Source organism: Lissotriton helveticus, chromosome 8 (genome assembly GCF_964261635.1).
Source record: "Lissotriton helveticus chromosome 8, aLisHel1.1, whole genome shotgun sequence".
Lineage (NCBI taxonomy): Eukaryota > Metazoa > Chordata > Amphibia > Caudata > Salamandridae > Lissotriton > Lissotriton helveticus.
The window spans coordinates 209176707-209196409 of NC_136069.1; the positions used below are offsets into that span (position 1 = coordinate 209176707).

The 19703-nt window shown below is 49.1% G+C and overlaps 1 protein-coding gene across 10 annotated transcripts in view; it reads right to left on the reverse strand.

Moving 5' to 3' along the window:
- Positions 1-19703, reverse strand: part of ITSN1 (intersectin 1) — a 1522922-nt gene that overhangs the window by 700806 nt on the left and 802413 nt on the right. For 2 of the 10 annotated variants that reach the window (XM_078656932.1, XM_078656931.1), the window contains exons 19-20: positions 16220-16378; positions 10959-11006 (exon numbers count right to left, since the gene is read on the reverse strand). The exons of 6 other annotated variants lie outside the window; for them this stretch is intronic. In XM_078656932.1, the coding sequence (XP_078513058.1) occupies positions 10959-11006; positions 16220-16378 (207 nt within the window). The remainder of the gene's footprint in view (positions 1-10958; positions 11007-16219; positions 16379-19703) is intronic. 2 more of the 10 variants (XM_078656937.1, XM_078656933.1) reach the window with 1 other exon arrangement.

Genomic DNA, 19703 nt, shown 5'->3' on the forward strand with positions numbered 1-19703 from the left:
AAATTCCCCCACCAGGAAATTTTTCACGCTCCTAGCACGCCTCCCTTTCTACTTCAAGCTTCTCCACTGCTCACCAGTCCACATTATATTTTTACCACCTTCCATGTTGTTTTCTCCACTACACATTCCTTCATAGCTCCCACACCACACAGCAGCAGCCCTCTGCTGTCTGGTTGCTCGGTTTGCTGTAAAACAAAAAATTGCTTTTGCAGCGATAACAATTTTTTTTTTAATTTACTGCCCCAAGATACGTTGCTCATCTTCAAACTGCAAATAAAAAATAAATAAAATGATGCCTGCATCAATGCATAAGCATGCCTGTAAACACATGCTTAGATAATGACAGCTTCTAACGGTGTCATGACACGTACATGTGTGTTTTGATGTTATCAAGCCATTTTAGGTCTTGCCTTGGCAGCGCATGTGTTGTCTCTGAGATATGCTGTATGTGGAATATGGGCTTTAAACGCCCACCCAACTTTCTAACGGACTCTTAACTGTCAGTCGTAAATGGCTTCTTTTCTTTGGTTAATTGACGAGTTACTTACCTTTGGTAAAGATGTATCTGTTAGAGACACAGTATAGCCGCAGATTCCTTCACTTAAAATATCCCCAGGCGTCAGACTGGATCCGGAAAACTATCCGCAGCAGCACCGCTGCGCGCCGGGGACTGCGCCCCACGGCTCTGCCCCGACGTCGTCCACGGACGTGACGTCAGTGGAGCCGTAAAAGCCCTTCCCTGCGTGCTGACGTCAGTTTTCGTTGGAGAAACTTTTTCAGTGCCACAACGCGGAGCCAGCACCAAAAACTGAGTATCGGAACAGCGTGGAAAAAAAGATGAAAAAGAAAAGAATTTGAATGGTGAGACAGCACCATAAACTCAAAATTAGTGAAAGGAAAGAGCAGAGCACCACTCTGAAAAGCAACCCCACATAATAGAAGGCTAACTCTCCCCAGAGACCGAAGATGATGTTAAAAAACATCATGGCAGATGACAAAGTCTGCAACCACAATATAAAACTGTGAAGGGCAACGAGTCCGAAACAGGGGAGCAATGGCAATCCACCACAAGTCGGCATCAGAAAGGGACGCCGTATGCCTTGTAAGTGACCTATAGAATGAGGAAGAGCCAATAGACTTCAAATCAATGGCCCGTTGGGGAGTTAAAGACCCCAATTCGATTGAGAAAAAGGGTGGGTGTGGGAGCAGACCCCACACTGGAAGATCCAGGTGGAAGGGATGTAAAAGGTCACATGACATATGAGTTTACCGCCCAAAAATGAGAAAGGGCATAGTAGCAAGTAAAACAGAAGGAAGCATCCTGGAGAGGAGTGAAAGATGCCACCCCGCAGAAAGACAAAAGCCACCCAGAGGGAGGTGAATCCAGAAAACCCAACGTGAAAAGGTCCTCGCAGAAAGGGGCAGATGGGTGGGCGTTAGGAATCAGAGGCTAGACTGTGTCGCTACCAGATACATCGTTAACGAAGGTAAGTGACTCGTCCATCTGATAGAGACATCTAGCCGCAGATTCCTTAACTTAGAATAGATACCAAAGCCATACCCATAGAGGAAGTGGGTCTGCGACTTAACCCCACCAAGTTCCAGAGAGAACTTAGCCATCAACAAGGTGACGAAACATACGTTGGGACAGCAATGCCAGCACAGCCAACACCAGACTACCAAGTTCTGAAAAGAGCGGAAAAACAATGGAAGGCAAAGGCACCACAAGCCGTGAAAGAACAGCACGAAAACCCCTGTGTGTATACCGGGGTTAAGAGAAAGAAGCATAGAGGTAGAAAGGCCGGTGCAGAAGTGAGAGGTTATGGCTCCATAAGAAGAGGAACTGAACCTGGGGCCCGATGGATAAGCAGGATCCAATGCGTTGACAGGGAGCAGAAAAACGGTATGACATAGTCAGCGCATACCGGTCAAATATGCTCAACAGTGGAAAAAAGCACTGTTGAATCTGCATGAGCTAAGATACGTGGGGCAGCAATGGCAGGATGCCGACCCATGCCTAGAAGTGGCGGTTTTCCCAGAAACCCAAGCCACTCTAGTACGCGGTCGCTCCTTCACAAGAGATGGGAGAGGGTAGACGACAACAAGCAGAAGCACCCAACACACCACTGGTACTTATGCGGAAGTCAGGAATACTAATAACATACAGTGTGAACGCCAGAACCACACCAAGCATAGGGAATTCCCTTGTAGGGAAGCATGAGCAGCCCAGATAAACCCAAGAGGTCGCACCTTGAGCAGACTGAGGCAAAAACCAGGTACACCACAGCAGGAAACATTGCCTGTGCGACTTCGCGGAGGGAGAGCAGTATATACATACAAAGATAGACAACTCAAAAGGATGTGTTGCATAAAACAAGACAAGGGTACGCTATAAGTACCAACAGTATTGGTGAAACAAAATCGAACAGGACAAGTCCAGATCTCTAAACAACATGAGCCACCCGTCTGGGAGGAGCCAAGGTCCCCCGCGAGCATCCGGATGACAAGTCTGCCCCCGAGAGTGTTACAGGAGGAACCCAAAGTACAAGCGTGGAAAACACCTGCACAGAAAGCAGCATGGAAATAGGAAAAAACTCCCGTTTGGGAAGGCCCAGAAAATGAGGGCAGAAGTCAGTGTACAGCATACTTATGAGGTGAAGACGCCACCGTATATAGACAACCCGAGACATGGCTCGAGAAGCACCACCCATCCTGGAGAGTCGAACCAGTAAACGCGGAAGTGGAAGAGAGAACGCTGGCACCCTAGGATAGCTAACATGCAGGGTGCACCACACTACGCGCAGACACCGAAGTGTTGTGCCGCGCAGTGGCAATACATTTGCATCAAACGATTTCAGGGCGTCAGCCGTGGAAGAACTGTGCCGGAACGGAACAGAACAATGGGTGCCCAGGGGCAGTGACTGGTTAAAAGAAGAGCAGCTAACATGGACAAAGAGGAACATGGCAAAGCTGAAAACGCCATTGGCAAGGCAGGTGAGGCAGAGCCTCACGGTAGGGAACCCCTACTGAGGCTACGAAGCACTACGGACAACCGTAGACCTCAACTTTCACTGAAAGTGCAATAGAGAGACACCAATATGTGGTTTGCATAACAGCAGAAGGAGAGGACAGACTGATCCGTAGAATAACCTCTGTGATGAAGACTCCATAGGAGTGTACCAAGCCTTCCTTGTAGGAAGGTAGCTACATAATAGCCAGCAAATACCCCACATACGGTCAGTCTTAATCCCAGCAAGGGGGCTCCTCTGGAGGGAAACTTACCGACAGAGGACTGAAAGGAAGACAGAACCAGCTGACCAGCTGTACTGAACAAAGGCAAACATGGCGGAGTAGCCTTTTAGACAATCTGGGTATTAAGTCATAAACCCAGGGTCCCAAACAAACAAGGCAACACTGCCTATGCATAAGAAAAGCCACACAAAATCATACAACGTATGAAAAACATAAAGCACAAGGATTTCGAGAAAGCTAGGCCGCAAGGGCCAGGGAATCACGGGAGGCCAGACATGAGGCGGGAGACCGCTGAATCAGCGCGACAATCAAGAAGGTCCACGCCATCGAATGGCAGATCCCGAAGAGCGTCCCAAACATTGTCGGGAAAACGACTATCACGCAGCCATGCATGGCGGCGCAAAGCAACCAACTGGGCCACTACCCTACCCACAGTCTGTAGCCTGCAGGGCCGATCGAAGGAAACATTGTGCCATTCCTCAACCATCAAGAAGAAGGCGATGCATTTCAGCCGGGGCACTTCTGGGAGAGAAGGATGAAGGAGCTCAACCAAGTCCCAAAGGGCAAAAGAAGCACGTCCAAACATGCAAAAGGTGTTCAAGGTACGGATGCCCGCACTGGTGGAGGCAAAAACGTGGTGACCACATGTCTCCAGCCAGCGAGACTCCCAAGTGGGAGCTAGCAATGGCAGGGCTGAAGAAGGCTGCAGGACAACCAGAGCCTGAGCTCTAGGGTGAAGGGACAAGCAAACAGGATCATTTGGGGCCGGACGATGTCGGCGAGCAATGGCCTGATCAACAGGGTCACCAGAGGAGGGCCGTGCCCAGGTACCAAGCAGGACGTCCCCCCACCAAAGGGGAGCAAAGGTTCTACGCCCACGGGCTAAATGTGGAGGAGATCCAGTAAAGGATCAGAGGGCAGGGACACCACAGGGGGCTGCAACTGAAGAATATCTGCAGCCCTGCGAACTGACCGTGCAAAAGCCTCACTAGCCTCTGTCGCTATTCTGGGGGGGCGACAATAAACCATCGTCCACTAAATAGTAAGAGTGGAGGGGCCTAAGGTTGATCCGAAGGCCATGGAACGCTAGGCACCTGCATCAAGGGGCACGGAAACTACCCAGAGCGTGGTGAACCCAGAGTAATTTCATCCTACTGTAACAGAGGAGCCGTAGGCGCCGGCACCGATCGACGTCGAGAACCTCCAGAGGGGACTCAACTGGGCGCGGTCCGACGGCGACTCGACCTCCACTTGCGGGGAGTAAAGAGGTCGACAGGGCGTCGAACTCGGTGCTGCAACGGACATCAGCGCAGGAAGCCGCACAGGGCTATGCGGAGACTGGACAGGTGGGCTGGACAGACAACTGAGATGCCCTCCGGGCCATGTCCCGATGCTGTATCGACTACGGAACCAGTGTCGATGCACACAGCCGGCGCAGAGGATGAATCTGCGGACAAAGATCAGACATGAGTGCCTTCCTCCTCTGTGGGACCCAAAGGCGCAGCAGGGAGAGAGGGTGAACCGAAGAAAGACTGGAGAGCCCTTGAATAGGCCTCCATCTGGGTCCTTGTTGCTCCGACACCCGGAAAGCTTGGGTATGGAGGAGACGACTTCTGGGCACCTGTGCCAGGTAAAGACAGAGAGCAGCGTGCCCAGCATCACGTTTACGGGAGAGCGACCTCCGTGACTTATGCTTGTGCTTCCCTGTCTCAGAATGACAGAGGGAAAGGCCCCGTGAGCGGGCCCAATCCAGAGACTGAGAGCGGCGGCGCAAAGGCGCAGGACCGGACAGCTGGGTGGCCAGCAGCTTCATACGACGCTCCCTGAGTGACTTTGGTTTCATCTGTTGACGGGCGTCGCACTCTTCGGAGTCGTGGTGCACTCCTAGGCACCACATAGATATTGCATGTGGATCCGTGACAGACATTTGTAGCGCACAGGTCTCCAACGCTTAAAAGCCGAAGGCATCGCACACTGTTCCGTGACGCCGAAGGCATCGAGAATGCCTCAAAAACAGGCCAAGGAACCGCTGGTTTTCCTGGACCAGTGTTGGGACACGGAAAACAAGAAAACTGACATCAGCGCACCGGGTGGGGCTAGACATGGCTCCGCTGACGTCATGTCCGTGGACGACGTCAGGGCGGAGCCGTGCGGCGCCGCCCCCGGTGCTCAGAGGTGTTTCTGCGAAAAGTTTTCCAGATCCAGTCTGACGCCTGGGCATATTCTAAGTTAAGGAATCTGCGGCTAGATGTCAGATATGCTCAGTAGTCCCTCCTTTTCTACTTTTGTAACCTCTCATGAGGACTGCCCCAGTAACATGTGCTCTTACTCTGTTATTTTATGATACTTGGAAAGCATACTTTTCTTTTTTTGTTAGCCTACCTCTGCTTGTGCGTGTTATTTGTACGTCTCGCAGGCTGAAAGGTTCCCGGTCGAATCACTTAGAAGTGCTTCTACTTCAAGGCCCCGCGCGTTCGGCACACGCTTCACGCAATGTTACTTACATTTTTTAAAACATTTTGGAAAGGGGAGCACCAGATTGATTCTAGGCTGGTGCTTTAAACATGGCTCTAGTGAGCTGCCTGTGCAACAAGTGTTTGGTGCACAAAACTGACTTCAGCCACCCGGATGTACTGTAGCTTTCAATAAGTCACGTTATTGAGGACGCTATACAGTGCTTCAGTAAAGGACGCGCTGTGCCGTGCTTCAGCGAGGGACGCTGTGCCGTGCTTCAGCGAATGACGCTGTGCCGTGCTTCAGCGAATGACGCTGTGCCGTGCTTCAGCGAATGACGCTGTGCCGTGCTTCAGCGAATGACGCTGTGCCGTGCTTCAGCGAATGACGCTGTGCCGTGCTTCAGCGAATGACGCTGTGCCGTGCTTCAGCGAATGACGCTGTGCCGTGCTTCAGCGAATGACGCTGTGCCGTGCTTCAGCGAGGGACGCTGTGCCGTGCTTCAGCGAATGACGCTGTGCCGTGCTTCAGCGAGGGACGCTGTGCCGTGCTTCAGCGAGGGACGCTGTGCCGTGCTTCAGCGAGGGACGCTGTGCCGTGCTTCAGCGAGGGACGCTGTGCCGTGCTTCAGCGAGGGACGCTGTGCCGTGCTTCAGCGAGGGACGCTGTGCCGTGCTTCAGCGAGGGACGCTGTGCCGTGCTTCAGCGAGGGACGCTGTGCCGTGCTTCAGCGAGGGACGCTGTGCCGTGCTTCAGCGAGGGACGCTGTGCCGTGCTTCAGCGAGGGACGCTGTGCCGTGCTTCAGCGAGGGACGCTGTGCCGTGCTTCAGCGAGGGACGCTGTGCCGTGCTTCAGCGAGGGACGCTGTGCCGTGCTTCAGCGAGGGACGCTGTGCCGTGCTTCAGCGAGGGACGCTGTGCCGTGCTTCAGCGAGGGACGCTGTGCCGTGCTTCAGCGAGGGACGCTGTGCCGTGCTTCAGCGAGGGACGCTGTGCCGTGCTTCAGCGAGGGACGCTGTGCCGTGCTTCAGCGAGGGACGCTGTGCCGTGCTTCAGCGAGGGGCGCTGTGCCGTGCTTCAGCGAGGGACGCTGTGCCGTGCTTCAGCGAGGGACGCTGTGCCGTGCTTCAGCGAGGGACGCTGTGCCGTGCTTCAGCGAGGGACGCTGTGCCGTGCTTCAGCGAGGGACGCTGTGCCGTGCTTCAGCGAGGGACGCTGTGCCGTGCTTCAGCGCGGGACGCTGTGCCGTGCTTCAGCGCGGGACGCTGTGCCGTGCTTCAGCGCGGGACGCTGTGCCGTGCTTCAGCGCGGGACGCTGTGCCGTGCTTCAGCGCGGGACGCTGTGCCGTGCTTCAGCGAATGACGCTGTGCCGTGCTTCAGCGAATGACGCTGTGCCGTGCTTCAGCGAATGACGCTGTGCCGTGCTTCAGCGAATGACGCTGTGCCGTGCTTCAGCGAATGACGCTGTGCCGTGCTTCAGCGAATGACGCTGTGCCGTGCTTCAGCGAATGACGCTGTGCCGTGCTTCAGCGAATGACGCTGTGCCGTGCTTCAGCGAATGACGCTGTGCCGTGCTTCAGCGAATGACGCTGTGCCGTGCTTCAGCGAGAGACGCTGTGCAGAGCTTCAGCGAGGGACGCTGTGCAGAGCTTCAGCGAGGGACGCTGTGCAGAGCTTCAGCGAGGGACGCTGTGCAGAGCTTCAGCGAGGGACGCTGTGCAGAGCTTCAGCGAGGGACGCTGTGCAGAGCTTCAGCGAGGGACGCTGTGCAGGGCTTCAGCGAGGGACGCTGTGCAGAGCTTCAGCGAGGGACGCTGTGCAGGGCTTCAGCGAGGGACGCTGTGCAGGGCTTCAGCGAGGGACGCTGTGCAGGGCTTCAGCGAGGGACGCTGTGCAGGGCTTCAGCGAGGGACGCTGTGCAGGGCTTCAGCGAGGGACGCTGTGCAGGGCTTCAGCGAGGGACGCTGTGCAGGGCTTCAGCGAGGGACGCTGTGCAGGGCTTCAGCGAGGGACGCTGTGCAGGGCCTCAGCGAGGGACGCTGTGCAGGGCCTCAGCCAGGGACGCTGTGCAGGGCCTCAGCCAGGGACGCTGTGCAGGGCCTCAGCCAGGGACGCTGTGCAGGGCCTCAGCCAGGGACGCTGTGCAGGGCCTCAGCGAGGGACGCTGTGCAGGGCCTCAGCGAGGGACGCTGTGCAGGGCCTCAGCGAGGGACGCTGTGCAGGGCCTCAGCGAGGGACGCTGTGCAGGGCTTCAGCGAGGGACGCTGTGCAGGGCTTCAGCGAGGGACGCTGTGCAGGGCTTCAGCGAGGGACGCTGTGCAGGGCTTCAGCGAGGGACGCAGTGCAAAGCTTCAGCGAGGGACGCTGTGCAGTACTTCAGCAAGGGACGCTGTGCAGTACTTCAGCAAGGGATGCTGTGCAGTACTTCAGCAAGGGACGCTGTGCAGTACTTCAGCAAGGGACGCTGTGCAGTACTTCAGCAAGGGACGCTGTGCAGTACTTCAGCAAGGGACGCTGTGCAGTACTTCAGCAAGGGACGCTGTGCAGTACTTCAGCAAGGGACGCTGTGCAGTACTTCAGCAAGGGACGCTGTGCAGTACTTCAGCAAGGGACGCTGTGCAGTACTTCAGCAAGGGACGCTGTGCAGTACTTCAGCAAGGGACGCTGTGCAGTACTTCAGTAAGGGACGCTGTGCAGTACTTCAGTAAGGGACGCTGTGCAGTACTTCAGTAAGGGACGGGGACGTTGTGCAGTACTTCAGCGAGGGACGCTGTGCAGTACTTCAGCAAGGGACGCTGTGCAGTACTTCAGCAAGGGACGCTGTGCAGTACTTCAGCAAGGGACGCTGTGCAGTACTTCAGCAAGGGACGCTGTGCAGTACTTCAGCAAGGGACGCTGTGCAGTACTTCAATAAGGGACGCTGTGCAGTACTTCAGTAAGGGACGCTGTGCAGTACTTCAGTAAGGGACGCTGTGCAGTACTTCAGTAAGGGACGCTGTGCAGTACTTCAGTAAGGGACGCTGTGCAGTACTTCAGTAAGGGACGCTGTGCAGTACTTCAGTAAGGGACGCTGTGCAGTACTTCAGTAAGGGACGCTGTGCAGTACTTCAGTAAGGGACGCTGTGCAGTACTTCAGTAAGGGACGCTGTGCAGTACTTCAGTAAGGGACGCTGTGCAGTACTTCAGTAAGGGACGCTGTGCAGTACTTCAGTAAGGGACGCTGTGCAGTACTTCAGTAAGGGACGCTGTGCAGTACTTCAGTAAGGGACGCTGTGCAGTACTTCAGTAAGGGACGCTGTGCAGTACTTCAGTAAGGGACGCTGTACAGTGCTTCAGTGAGGGACGCTGTACAGTGCTTCAGTGAGAAGGTACTGCAGTGATTGTGCATTAGTGAGAGCCGCTCCATGCAGTGCTTTAGTGAGAGTCCGTGCAGTGATTTAGTGAGGGACACTGTGCATTGCTTTAATGAGGAGCAGAGAGCAGAACTTTGATGAGGGACACTGGGTGGTGCTTTTCTGATGGACACCGTGCAACAGTGTGCAGTGCTATAGTGAGGGACACTGTGCAGTGTTTTAGTGAGATCTGCTCTGTGCAGTGCTTTAGTGAGGGACACTGTGCATTGCTTTAGGGAGAGACACTTTTGAAACAGTTTTTCAAAACATTTTGGGGATGCTCAATGGATGCAGCTCGCTCTGCACATGCTTCGCGCAATGTTACTTTTAGTTTTTTTTTTAAACATTCTGGAGATGCTCAGCGCGGCGCCAGATTAATTCTACACTGCAGGATGGGTGCTTTGAACAAGGCTTTAGCGAGCCCCCTATGCAACTGAACAGTGTTTGGCGCATAAAACGGACTTCAGCCACCTAGACTGTACTCTAGCCTTGAATACGTCACTGCTCTGATGCCATAAGGGAAGTGACGCCTCAACTTCCGAGGACTATTCGTTTCCTATCAACTGGACATCTGGTCTGAAGCCCCTATGTATAAGGTCAGAGTACAAATCTTTACGAAACTGTTCTGCAGCTTTTATTTTTAATTCCTATGTCACATAAGCCTAAACGTGCACTAAGGTCACAAACAACATCTGCTATGCACAAGGTCGGAGATCCTGTTAGCCTGCCACCAGGAGTGAACTGGAAGCGATTAAAACACAAATGGGTGAACCACAGAGTGGCACGCCTCCAATAGTCTCTTTGTATGTCGAACTTGACACAGATCTGGCGTTTATTCCCTGCATGGTTCCTTCAAGGCCAAACCACAAACTATGATGGGGGTGTCATGATGCCATTCCACCGTTGTGCAACATCAATTTGCAGTTTGGCCCTGTTGTGAAGTACAGTACCAGCAAAAGGGTAGAATAGACCTGGACACTGCCCTACGAGCTGCAATCTAACCCCGCAACCCCAGTCAATCAGCTGCTGTAGAGAACTGTGTTCAAGAAGTGGTGAATGGTAGCACAAACAAGCAGACCTGTAAACACGTCACCAAAAAAGTGAGTAAAAACTCCATAAAACGCAGAAACAATCTTCTGGCTTTTCCCTGCAGGACAGAAACCAAACCTGTAGGGTACCACTATTATTGTTATCCTAGCATTCAGAGACAGCATAAACACTTGAAGGGCTCATCTACAACCGGTTAGATGAATTTACTACATGACCTGCCTACACGAAACTTACGGAGACTAATGAGTCATTTTTTACTACGCTATTAATATTGAATTACAAATTAAAGCCTTTTACTTTCCTTATAAATTACTACACTGACCGTAGATTATATTTAATTGAGCACTATTCTTCTGTTACTTGTCTAACCGACATGACCCTTGCCCAGTAGGCAATGACTCAGATTTGCTACCCATATATGGAGGTTTTAGGCTTTCACCAGCCTCACAGTAGTATCTAATATCTGAAGTTCCATGGACGATAGGAAATATTTGTTACAAGGGTTGTCTAGTGGTCTCCAAGTTCCGCACGTCCTAGAAAATAACACGAAAACATGATTCCAGATCGAGGTAAATTCTTGACTGGATAGCTGACCAGATTTGTATAACAAATCATATCTTTCCATTACCCCATAAAAAGACGGGTCTTGGTTCCCAATGGGTAACAAGGATACAAAGTAAATCTAAACCAGATTTAAGTTTGGTAGAAGGAATCTCTAAAGCCCATCCTTGACCTCACAAACTCAGGGCATCGATAATTCATCACAGTAGGCAAATAGCATGATATAGAAAAAGGAATCAGCTACAAACCTGGGAAAGTTTTCCGGAGACATGCTTGACTGAACAAAACGATATACACTAGCCAAAAAGCAGAGAGAGGTTAGTTGATAACTTGTTTTGGGAAACCCATATAAAGTACTGAATTATGGCAATCAGCTATGATGCAAGTATTTATAAACCAGTGCCATATAGGAATGTGCTTAAACATAATACCATATCAATCTGTATAAGCCTCTCCTATTGGAAAATTAACTATCCACATCAATGCATTGTACTATAAGGTATCAAATGAACAAGTTACTTATCTTCTGTAACTCTCTTTCTGGTGGATACTCTAACCACAGATTATTTACCATTAGAATATCCCCAGGAGCCAAAGTGGATAAGGAAACTTTCACACAGCTGTGCTACTGAATGCAAGTAGGCGAGTTTACTTTGATCCATTCAGAAGTGACGAACGGAGGAGCAGTATGATAGCCCCACCCCTATGGACTGACATCAGTTATTTTCTTGACTGTCTATGCCCTTGGATACAGAGCCCAAAACCAACCAGAGTAGCAGTATGCAGATCTCTAGCTTGGGGCCTTTTTTGGTGGAAAAAAGGCCACCAAATCCCACAGAATGAGAAGATGTGGGGTGGGGGAGAGGGGGGGGGGGGGGATTTCGAATCTGTAGTTAACCACCAGAAAGAGTGTTACCAGGGGTAAGTAACCTGTTCTTTTGATGGATACTTCTAACCACAGGCGCCACACCTTTATAATAGATACAAAAGCAGTGCCTTCCTAGGTTGCACGTCTGTCGAGTGGGCTCATACCAATAAGTTACACAGGACTTGCCAGGTAACATACCCTTCCTGCCTGACATGACTGTCACTGTAGTAGCGCATTGGGAACATCTGCATGGAAGCTCACGTCGCAGCCCGACAAATGACGACAACAGGCACTTTGAGTGCCAATGCAGTGGCCTTGGCTCGGTTAGAATGAGAGCTCTATTACTGAATAGGATACTTCTGGCCACTACACAGCAGATATTGAAGCAGAGCACTATCCACACTGACAAAGTTCTTTTGTGCACCTCCTTACCTTTCTTTGCTGCTGAAAACCCCACAAAAAGATGATCGTCCACCTGATAGTTTTTGGTGCCTCTGATGCAAAAGCTCACTGATCTTTTTGGGTTCAGCCAATGGAGTCTCATCCTCTTTTGAGGGGAAGGGCAGAGCAAATAAAACATTGAGAGGGTGAATGGCCAACATGAAAAGTCAAGCTTTGGCAAAAAGGGCCTTGTGCTCAACAACAGTTGGTAGGGTGGCTGCACTGAGAGAGCTTCCAGGGAATTAATGTGATGATCTGACAATCACAAGGAACATTCATTCATGATCTGTCTTGTGCCCTCAGGTGAGATGTCGCTTGGTGCTTCAAATCCAGGGAAATGCCCAAATGTACCAACCAACTTCATAGGCAAAGAGCCTCAGTGCAGAACTCAGGACTCCACACCACCCTGTTTATTGCAGTGCCCCATGGTCGTGGTGTTGTTCATGAGGACCTGTATCAGCCTACCTGATGCCTCGGGCTTCCGGTTTTACGCAACGTTTAGATTTTCTGCCTGTTTCCTATGAGTACGATGCTAAACTCAGTCACTAAAACAGGAGTGCCTTTGGATCCATGTCCTCCTAAGATAATGCACACAGTGGCGGAGATAGCTGCACTTCACCTCACAAAGCTATTTAACCTAGCCATTAAAACTGGAACATTCCCTAAAATCTGGAAAAAGACCTCCATTTTACCACATTTAAAAAAAATCTGACTTGGATAAAACAGATCCAGGCAACTATTGTCCAATCTCCCGCCTGCCTTTACCAGCAAAACTTCTTGAAAAATACATGAACCAAGACCTATCCACTTTCATTAATAAAACCCAAATCCTGGATTCGACGAACTACGGATTCCGGAGTGAGCCCAGTACTGAGCTTGCTTTGATCACAGCGACGGAAGAAATCAGGTGCTGAGTAGATAAAGGAGGCACAGCTACTCTGATACTGCTGGATCTTTCAACAGCGTTTGACACGGTAGATCACAGCCTCTTGATAAGCCGCCTTCAAGAAATAGGTATAGCAGGCACAGCCCTCACAATGTTTAAATCCTTCCTGACAGATCGTGAACAATTAGTCGAAGTGGGTGGCTTCAGGTCCCACAGCTTTAAGCTCCCATGCGGGGTCCCACAAGGCTAGTCCTGGAGCCCAACCCTTTTTAAAGTGTACGTTACAGCTCTGGCCAGATTGATTAAATCCCACGGTTTTGCTATGGTATTTTACGCAGATGAAACTCAGATTATGGTCTCCATTTCTAATAATATTCAGGACACAGCCCACAACTTTCATGCCAGCATGCCACACGTGAGCAGATGGATGTCGGAGAACTGCCCCAAGTTAAACTCTAATAAGACCGAAGTTTTACTTTTTGGCAGAGACCCATCCTTATAGTTCACTGATTGGTGGCCTGTGGAGTTGGGTCCCCTTCCTATTCCTGCCACTAAGGCGAAAAATCTGGGGGTCATTTTTGATACAACCCTGTCCTTCTCCCATCACATGAAGGTGCTTACATCATCCACTTTTTACACCCTGAAAATGTGGAGAATTTTCTTTCCTTTTATACCACCAGAACTACAAAGAATTGTGGTCTCTGCACTTGTTTTGACTCGGATGGACTACTGTAACGCTATTCTGGTTGGTATAAATAAGGCACTTCTTGGTAAACTACGGGTTCTCAAAAACTCTGCGCCCAGCTGACTACCCGTGGAAAAACGGACCAAAATGAAGCCCCTTTGCATTGCCTTTAGGGCGTTGCATAATTATGGCCATAACTATTTAATTGCTTGTTTCTAATGGTATACTCCGTCCAGAAATCTGCGGTCCTCTTCTCATAAGCTTGTGGAGATGTCCAAACCCGACTCCTGAACTGGGGTGGTAAAAGTTTTGTAAACATCACAACCAGACTGTGGAATGGTCTGCCCATTAAGCTTAAAAACACACCCAACCTGCTCTCCTTTAGAAAAGGTTTAAAGACCTGATTATTGACCTTATAGTTTCTTAAACTCAGACCCCGAGCCTTCAATTGGAATCTTAGTGATGTCATGTGGTTAGATGCCAAGCTCCTAGATGCCTCAGGGTATTTTAAATAAATAAATGGTCGGAAGGCCTTCTATAAGGTGATTGTGGACTAGGGTTTCCACCGGAGACCAGAGTCCTCTAATCTCCACCTCTTCAAGACGACCTCCCCAAAGAAGCAGTGATGCATGCGCCACAATCGTTAGCCTTGGATGAGGAAGGGAGAGAGGTCTGCCATTGGTCCTTGGGAAACAATTGAGATTAGCCTTGCTAGTGGAAGCTTGATCAGTTCAAAGCATCAGGATTGCCTATGTTGAATCAGAAAATCAAGGTCGCCTTGCGCTGATCGATAGAGCCTAGCATTCTGTCTGTTCACAAGAGGGAAATAACAAGGCTTCACCCAAGTGCACTTCTGTGTGTCAGTAAGGGGACTGCTAAATGATCGCAAGACTCAGACGAGGCAGCGGTGTAAATACATTTGTGTTGAACACCACTCAAGGAAGTTGTAGGTCAAAAACCTCTGCTACATGTCTATTCACCACAGCAAAATGATCAATTTCTTCTGTTGGTGGTACAGGGAGGGGGGAAATCAACCCAGTATCAGGGGAAGCATCCAGTTCACTGGCTTCCTGTAAGTCCATGTAGAGATTGTCGTCATTATAACAGGAGGGAAGTAATTTCCATCATTTCTATTGTCATCTCCAAAGGCTGGCTGACTCTGATCAGAGTCGGAACCAAAAGTTGTTGAGCACCTGAGGGTGGCTCTGTGGTAGAGGCAGTGTTCTGTCTGAGCCTGATTGTATGGGTACCTGATGCTTCAAAGTGGATTCAGAACACAACCATGGTTGAGATAAAGACAGGGTCTGCTTGGAATTTGAACCACAATTTGTAGAGGATCCTTATTCGGCATCACCAGCCTAGGGACCAGTATAAAAGTCTAAGGCACCGACAGAGGTTTTGGCAAACAGAGGATGGGCAGAATGCTGACAATACAAACATTCTCCCCCAGTCAAAAGATCTGGGTTAAATCCATCGTTCTTTTGCCCACTATGCCAACCCAGTTTGGACTCAGGCATATGCAAATCAGTCTTGACCCTGTGCCCCATGGGAACAGTCCAGACTGAACTGCCAGGCCATCAGGTTTTGGCATCAGACTGGAAGACCATACTGACGCCAGGAAAGAACCCATAGTGGGTTCGAGAGGCACAGACTGTGCCTGGGATGACTCTGCCAACAGAAATCTGACTAGAGGTCCATGCGGTTCCTTGAAGTCCAAAGGCTCAAGTTTCAGCAATGTACAGCTTAGCTTCATGCTCTCAGATTGTCGGAGTTTGAGGAAAAGGTCTTCATATGAATTAGAATTGTGTCCTGAGCCAAAGCATCAAAGGTCTACCTTGATTTATCTGCGAAATTTCCAGCATGGATTAAATTCTGTAGTGTTTGAAGGGGCCATTTTTCCCTTGCAGAAGAAAAAGCCTCATCAGCCGATGAAGAAAATGTGACGAACAGCTCTGGATCCACTTTTTAAGGCGAGTAAAGAAAGGAACTGTTATGTGTGGCTCCATTTGTCACCTCTGGTTAAAACAAAGTTGACATGGAGCCGCGAGGCGCCACTTCTTGCATGTAGGAGCACTGCTATGAGAAAAGTTTTCAGATCCAATCTGGGTGCCTTGGGGTTTTCTAATGGCGAGAAATCTGCAGTTAGAAGTATCCATCAGACATGTCTAATTATTTCCAATCATGATTCGAATGGGAATGCATGATGGCTCGATTGTTAGCAATCTGGACCTTAGTTATGTTATACATAATAATATTATTTAATTAAACAACTACTATTGTGCACACTCTAAACTGGTCACTTCCATACATAATTAGGGCATACTGCAATCCTATAATGGTCAGAGGAAAGCAGGCACCTATATTAGTGTGTAATTACTTAAAACAAATCACTGCCTTGTATCTGTTGCTCTGTTCGATACGGTTTATTTGTGGCAGAAGTTGTGACTCAGTACAGTGCATCTTAGACTTTTAAAAAATGAATCTGAACAGTGACCAGGCTAGGAAATATGAAGAAAGGACTAACTGAACAGAGTACATATTACTTTGAAGGAGAAACACTAGATTTTCAAAGCAGCTTAACGTACTATTACAACTGTTTTCGGACGATATTGTGCAAAAATATGTATACCTAGATAATCGCAACCAACTGTATAAGTCTTTCAACATTCTACACCCTTTATGCGAACTGTCTGCTGCTGCCTGCGGAACATCACCAGAGGACTCTAGCTGACTTTTTGACTCGGTACCTGGAACTTTCTCAACTTCCCTTTCCTGTTCAGCATTGTGCCTGGACAATAAAAAATGTAAAGTACACTAATTAACTTTAAATTGGATTTAAATAATCTGATTATTGTAAAATGCATTTTTCACAACTGTAAACCTAACAGTAACAAATAGGGTGATTGTTTCCTGCTAAAGGTTTAAGCAGCACATGTTTCTAAACAAAAGATGCCCTTCACAATTGATCACTTGAGCCACTCAATTTCCTGGCTTCCTGGGTAGACTGGAAAGCATGCTTATTAAATCAGAACACGACAGAAGTATTTGTCAAGTAAATACAGATACGTCCCTTAGAAGCAAAACTGAAATTATTAATTCCAGTGAAAACTGTTATTACTGCTTATACTGAGGAACGTTTCTAGCCCTGCTGGAATCCAATTAATGTACAGATATGATTTAGCATTTTAAAGCCTCCACGCATACAATATTAGGGGGAGGCAACCGATTTATCCTTCTAACAAGTGACGTGCTTTATCAATGTAGAACACGTTATTTACCTTCGGTAACACCTTATCGGGTAGAGACTATGTAACTGCAGATTCCATGCCTTTGAATTTTTCCCAGTCAAACTGGAAAATTTTCATGAGCAGTACCCCTGCGCGCCAGTAGGTGGTGTTGTCCGGCTCTGCATGGCATCATTCGGCCACACCAGAAGTGATGTATGTGTTGCCTATATAGGCGCCACCCTAGCACCAGTTCTTAATTTGAGCCGGTGGTTTCCGGTGCTCCGCACCACCACTTAGTTGTCAGTACCAGTACATATGCCAGTCTGTCAAATGGTGGCTCTGTTTTTTTTTAATTTTGAGATAAGCACAACTGTTTATTAATGCATTAGACATTAAGAATGACTAATTTCTGCTGCCAAAGCTATTCGTTTAACTTTGAGGTCCTGAAATGGTCATTATTGTATCACTTGTAGGAGTTGGACTTACTAACTGTGCTGTTACTGTAATTGACAGTGGCAATGGGCAGTGCAAGTGGAAGTGGACTGCTGACTAGAGACCTGGCACTTTGTTTTTTTACAAATTAATCACTGCCCAGGGCACTGACATCAGCTTTTTTGTGACGTCCCACATGAGAAGTGCACAGCCACGAAGAACACTGACCACTGATGTGCTATACTAGGGCCCTGAAACGGAAGAACACTGTGCCTAAAAATCCATTCACAGGTCGGCAAGGAATGGGTGAGTCGGTAAGAAATCTGCGGCTCGATAGACTCTACCAGATAAGGAGTTACCAAAGGTAAGTTATTCCATCTTATAGAGACTTCTAGCTGCAGCTTTCTTACACTAGAATAGATACTCAAACAATACCTGCCAGGGGGTGGGTCTGCGAAACAAATTCAGACCAGAAAGTTCTGCTGGACCAAATGGGCAAAGTGCCGGTCCAGATGAACCCTACTGTCCAGGCAGTAGTGCTTGGTAAACATGTGCAGAGAATCCCAGATTGTGGCCTGGCAGATGTTCAGGACCGGGACTCCACATGCCAACACAGTGGTCGCAGCTTTGGCTCTTTTGGAATGAGTATGTAAACCTTCCAGGGGTTGCTTCATGACCAGTGCATAGCAGATTTTAATGCAGAGCACAATCCTTCGGGATGAACAAGTCACTTACCTTTGATAATGCCTTATCTGGTAGAGACTATCTAGTCGCAGAATTAATTCCCTTAGAATTATCCCCTGGAATCAGTCTGGATCTGGTAATTTTTCGTGAGCAGAACCACTAAGCATCGGTTGGTGGCATCATTCGTGTTCCACGTGGCATCGTTGCCGCTGGAAGTGACGTAAGCGGTGCCTATATAGGAACCACCCAGTGTGCGGACGTCAGTTTCTTTTGCAATTTTCCATGCCAGGAGCGCAGAGCCGCAAAGAACACAGATCACTAGTGTGGAAAAAGGCCTGTCCATAATAATCCGAAAGGCCCGTCCCTAATAATCCATTCACAGAGCTCGAAGGATGGGGGGGTCGGTAAGGAATCTGCAGCTAAAAAGTCTTTAGCAGATAAAACATCACCGAAGGTAAGTAACTTGTGCACCTGATTGAGACTTCTATCCACAGATTTCTTACCATAGAATAGATACCCAAGAAATACCTTACCAGAGGTGGTCTACAAAATAATTTCACACCAAAAGGTCCTGCAGGACCGAAAGGGCAAAGTCCATGTCCCGACAGACTTGACAGTCCAGGCAGAAGTGTTTTGGGAGCGTGTGCAGAGAGGCACATGCTGCTGCCTGGTGCAGGTCCGGGACTTCGCTTGCTAACGTAATGGTCTCATTCTTGGCTCTGGTGGAATGAGCACTCGAGACCTCAGGAGGTTGCTTAATAGCCAAAGCATAGCAGATTTTAATGCAGAGCACGATCCATCAGGAGATGGTCCATTTCTGCATAGCCTTCCCCCTTTTGCTACATACACCAATAAGAATTGGTCATCAACTTTGAACTATTTTGTGTGGTCAAGGTAGAACGACAATGTTCATTTTGGATCAGACAGTGAATTTGCTCCTCTTCCTTCAAGTTCTGTGGCACAGCGTAAAAAGTAGACAGGGTGATGGACTGGCCTACATGAAAGGGAGTGACAACTTTTGGCAGAAAGGAAGCTCCTGCGCGCAGAAACAGCTTGTCTGGGTAGATGTTCAGTGACCGATACTTGTATGACAAACCCTGAAGCTCAATTACTCTGCAGGTAGATGTTATTGCCAAGAGGAATGCAGTCTTGATGGAAAGAGCTTGAGCTGACAATTGTGCAGTGACTCACAGGGAGCGTGCATCAGAAAAGTTAAGACCAGATTAAAGCCCCACTGAGGCATGATGAAGGGAGAAGGTGGAAACGGGTGTTGCAAACCTTTCAAAAACCTATTTACAAAAGTGGCTTTGAAGAGGGACGGTTGATCAGGTAACAGCAAAGAGGCTGAGATGGCAGAAAGATCGCTCTTTAGGGTGCACAGAGCAGAGCCCTACTGGGCAAGAGAAAGGATAAAGAGAAGGACCAGAGAGTGGGGTAGGAAGACATTCAACCTGTTTCTCTGCACACCATGCCACAAACATACCCCAACGTCAGGTATATACAGTGTTGTTGGCAAGACGCCTGGGTGTAGACTTCGGGTATTCGGACGAAAGCTGTCAACTGTCACCACTAAATTTCCACACATGAAGGTGGAGCGTTGACGGGTTCGGGTGGAGAACACCAACCCCTGCTGCTGTGACAGAAGGTCCTCCTAAAGAGACATCTAAGAGATTGTCAGGACAAATTCAGGCGAATTGCAGTTCAGCACGGAAAAAATTCCAATAGGCGATTGTTCATCTTTTTCATTATCGTTTTATGCAGTTTCTATGA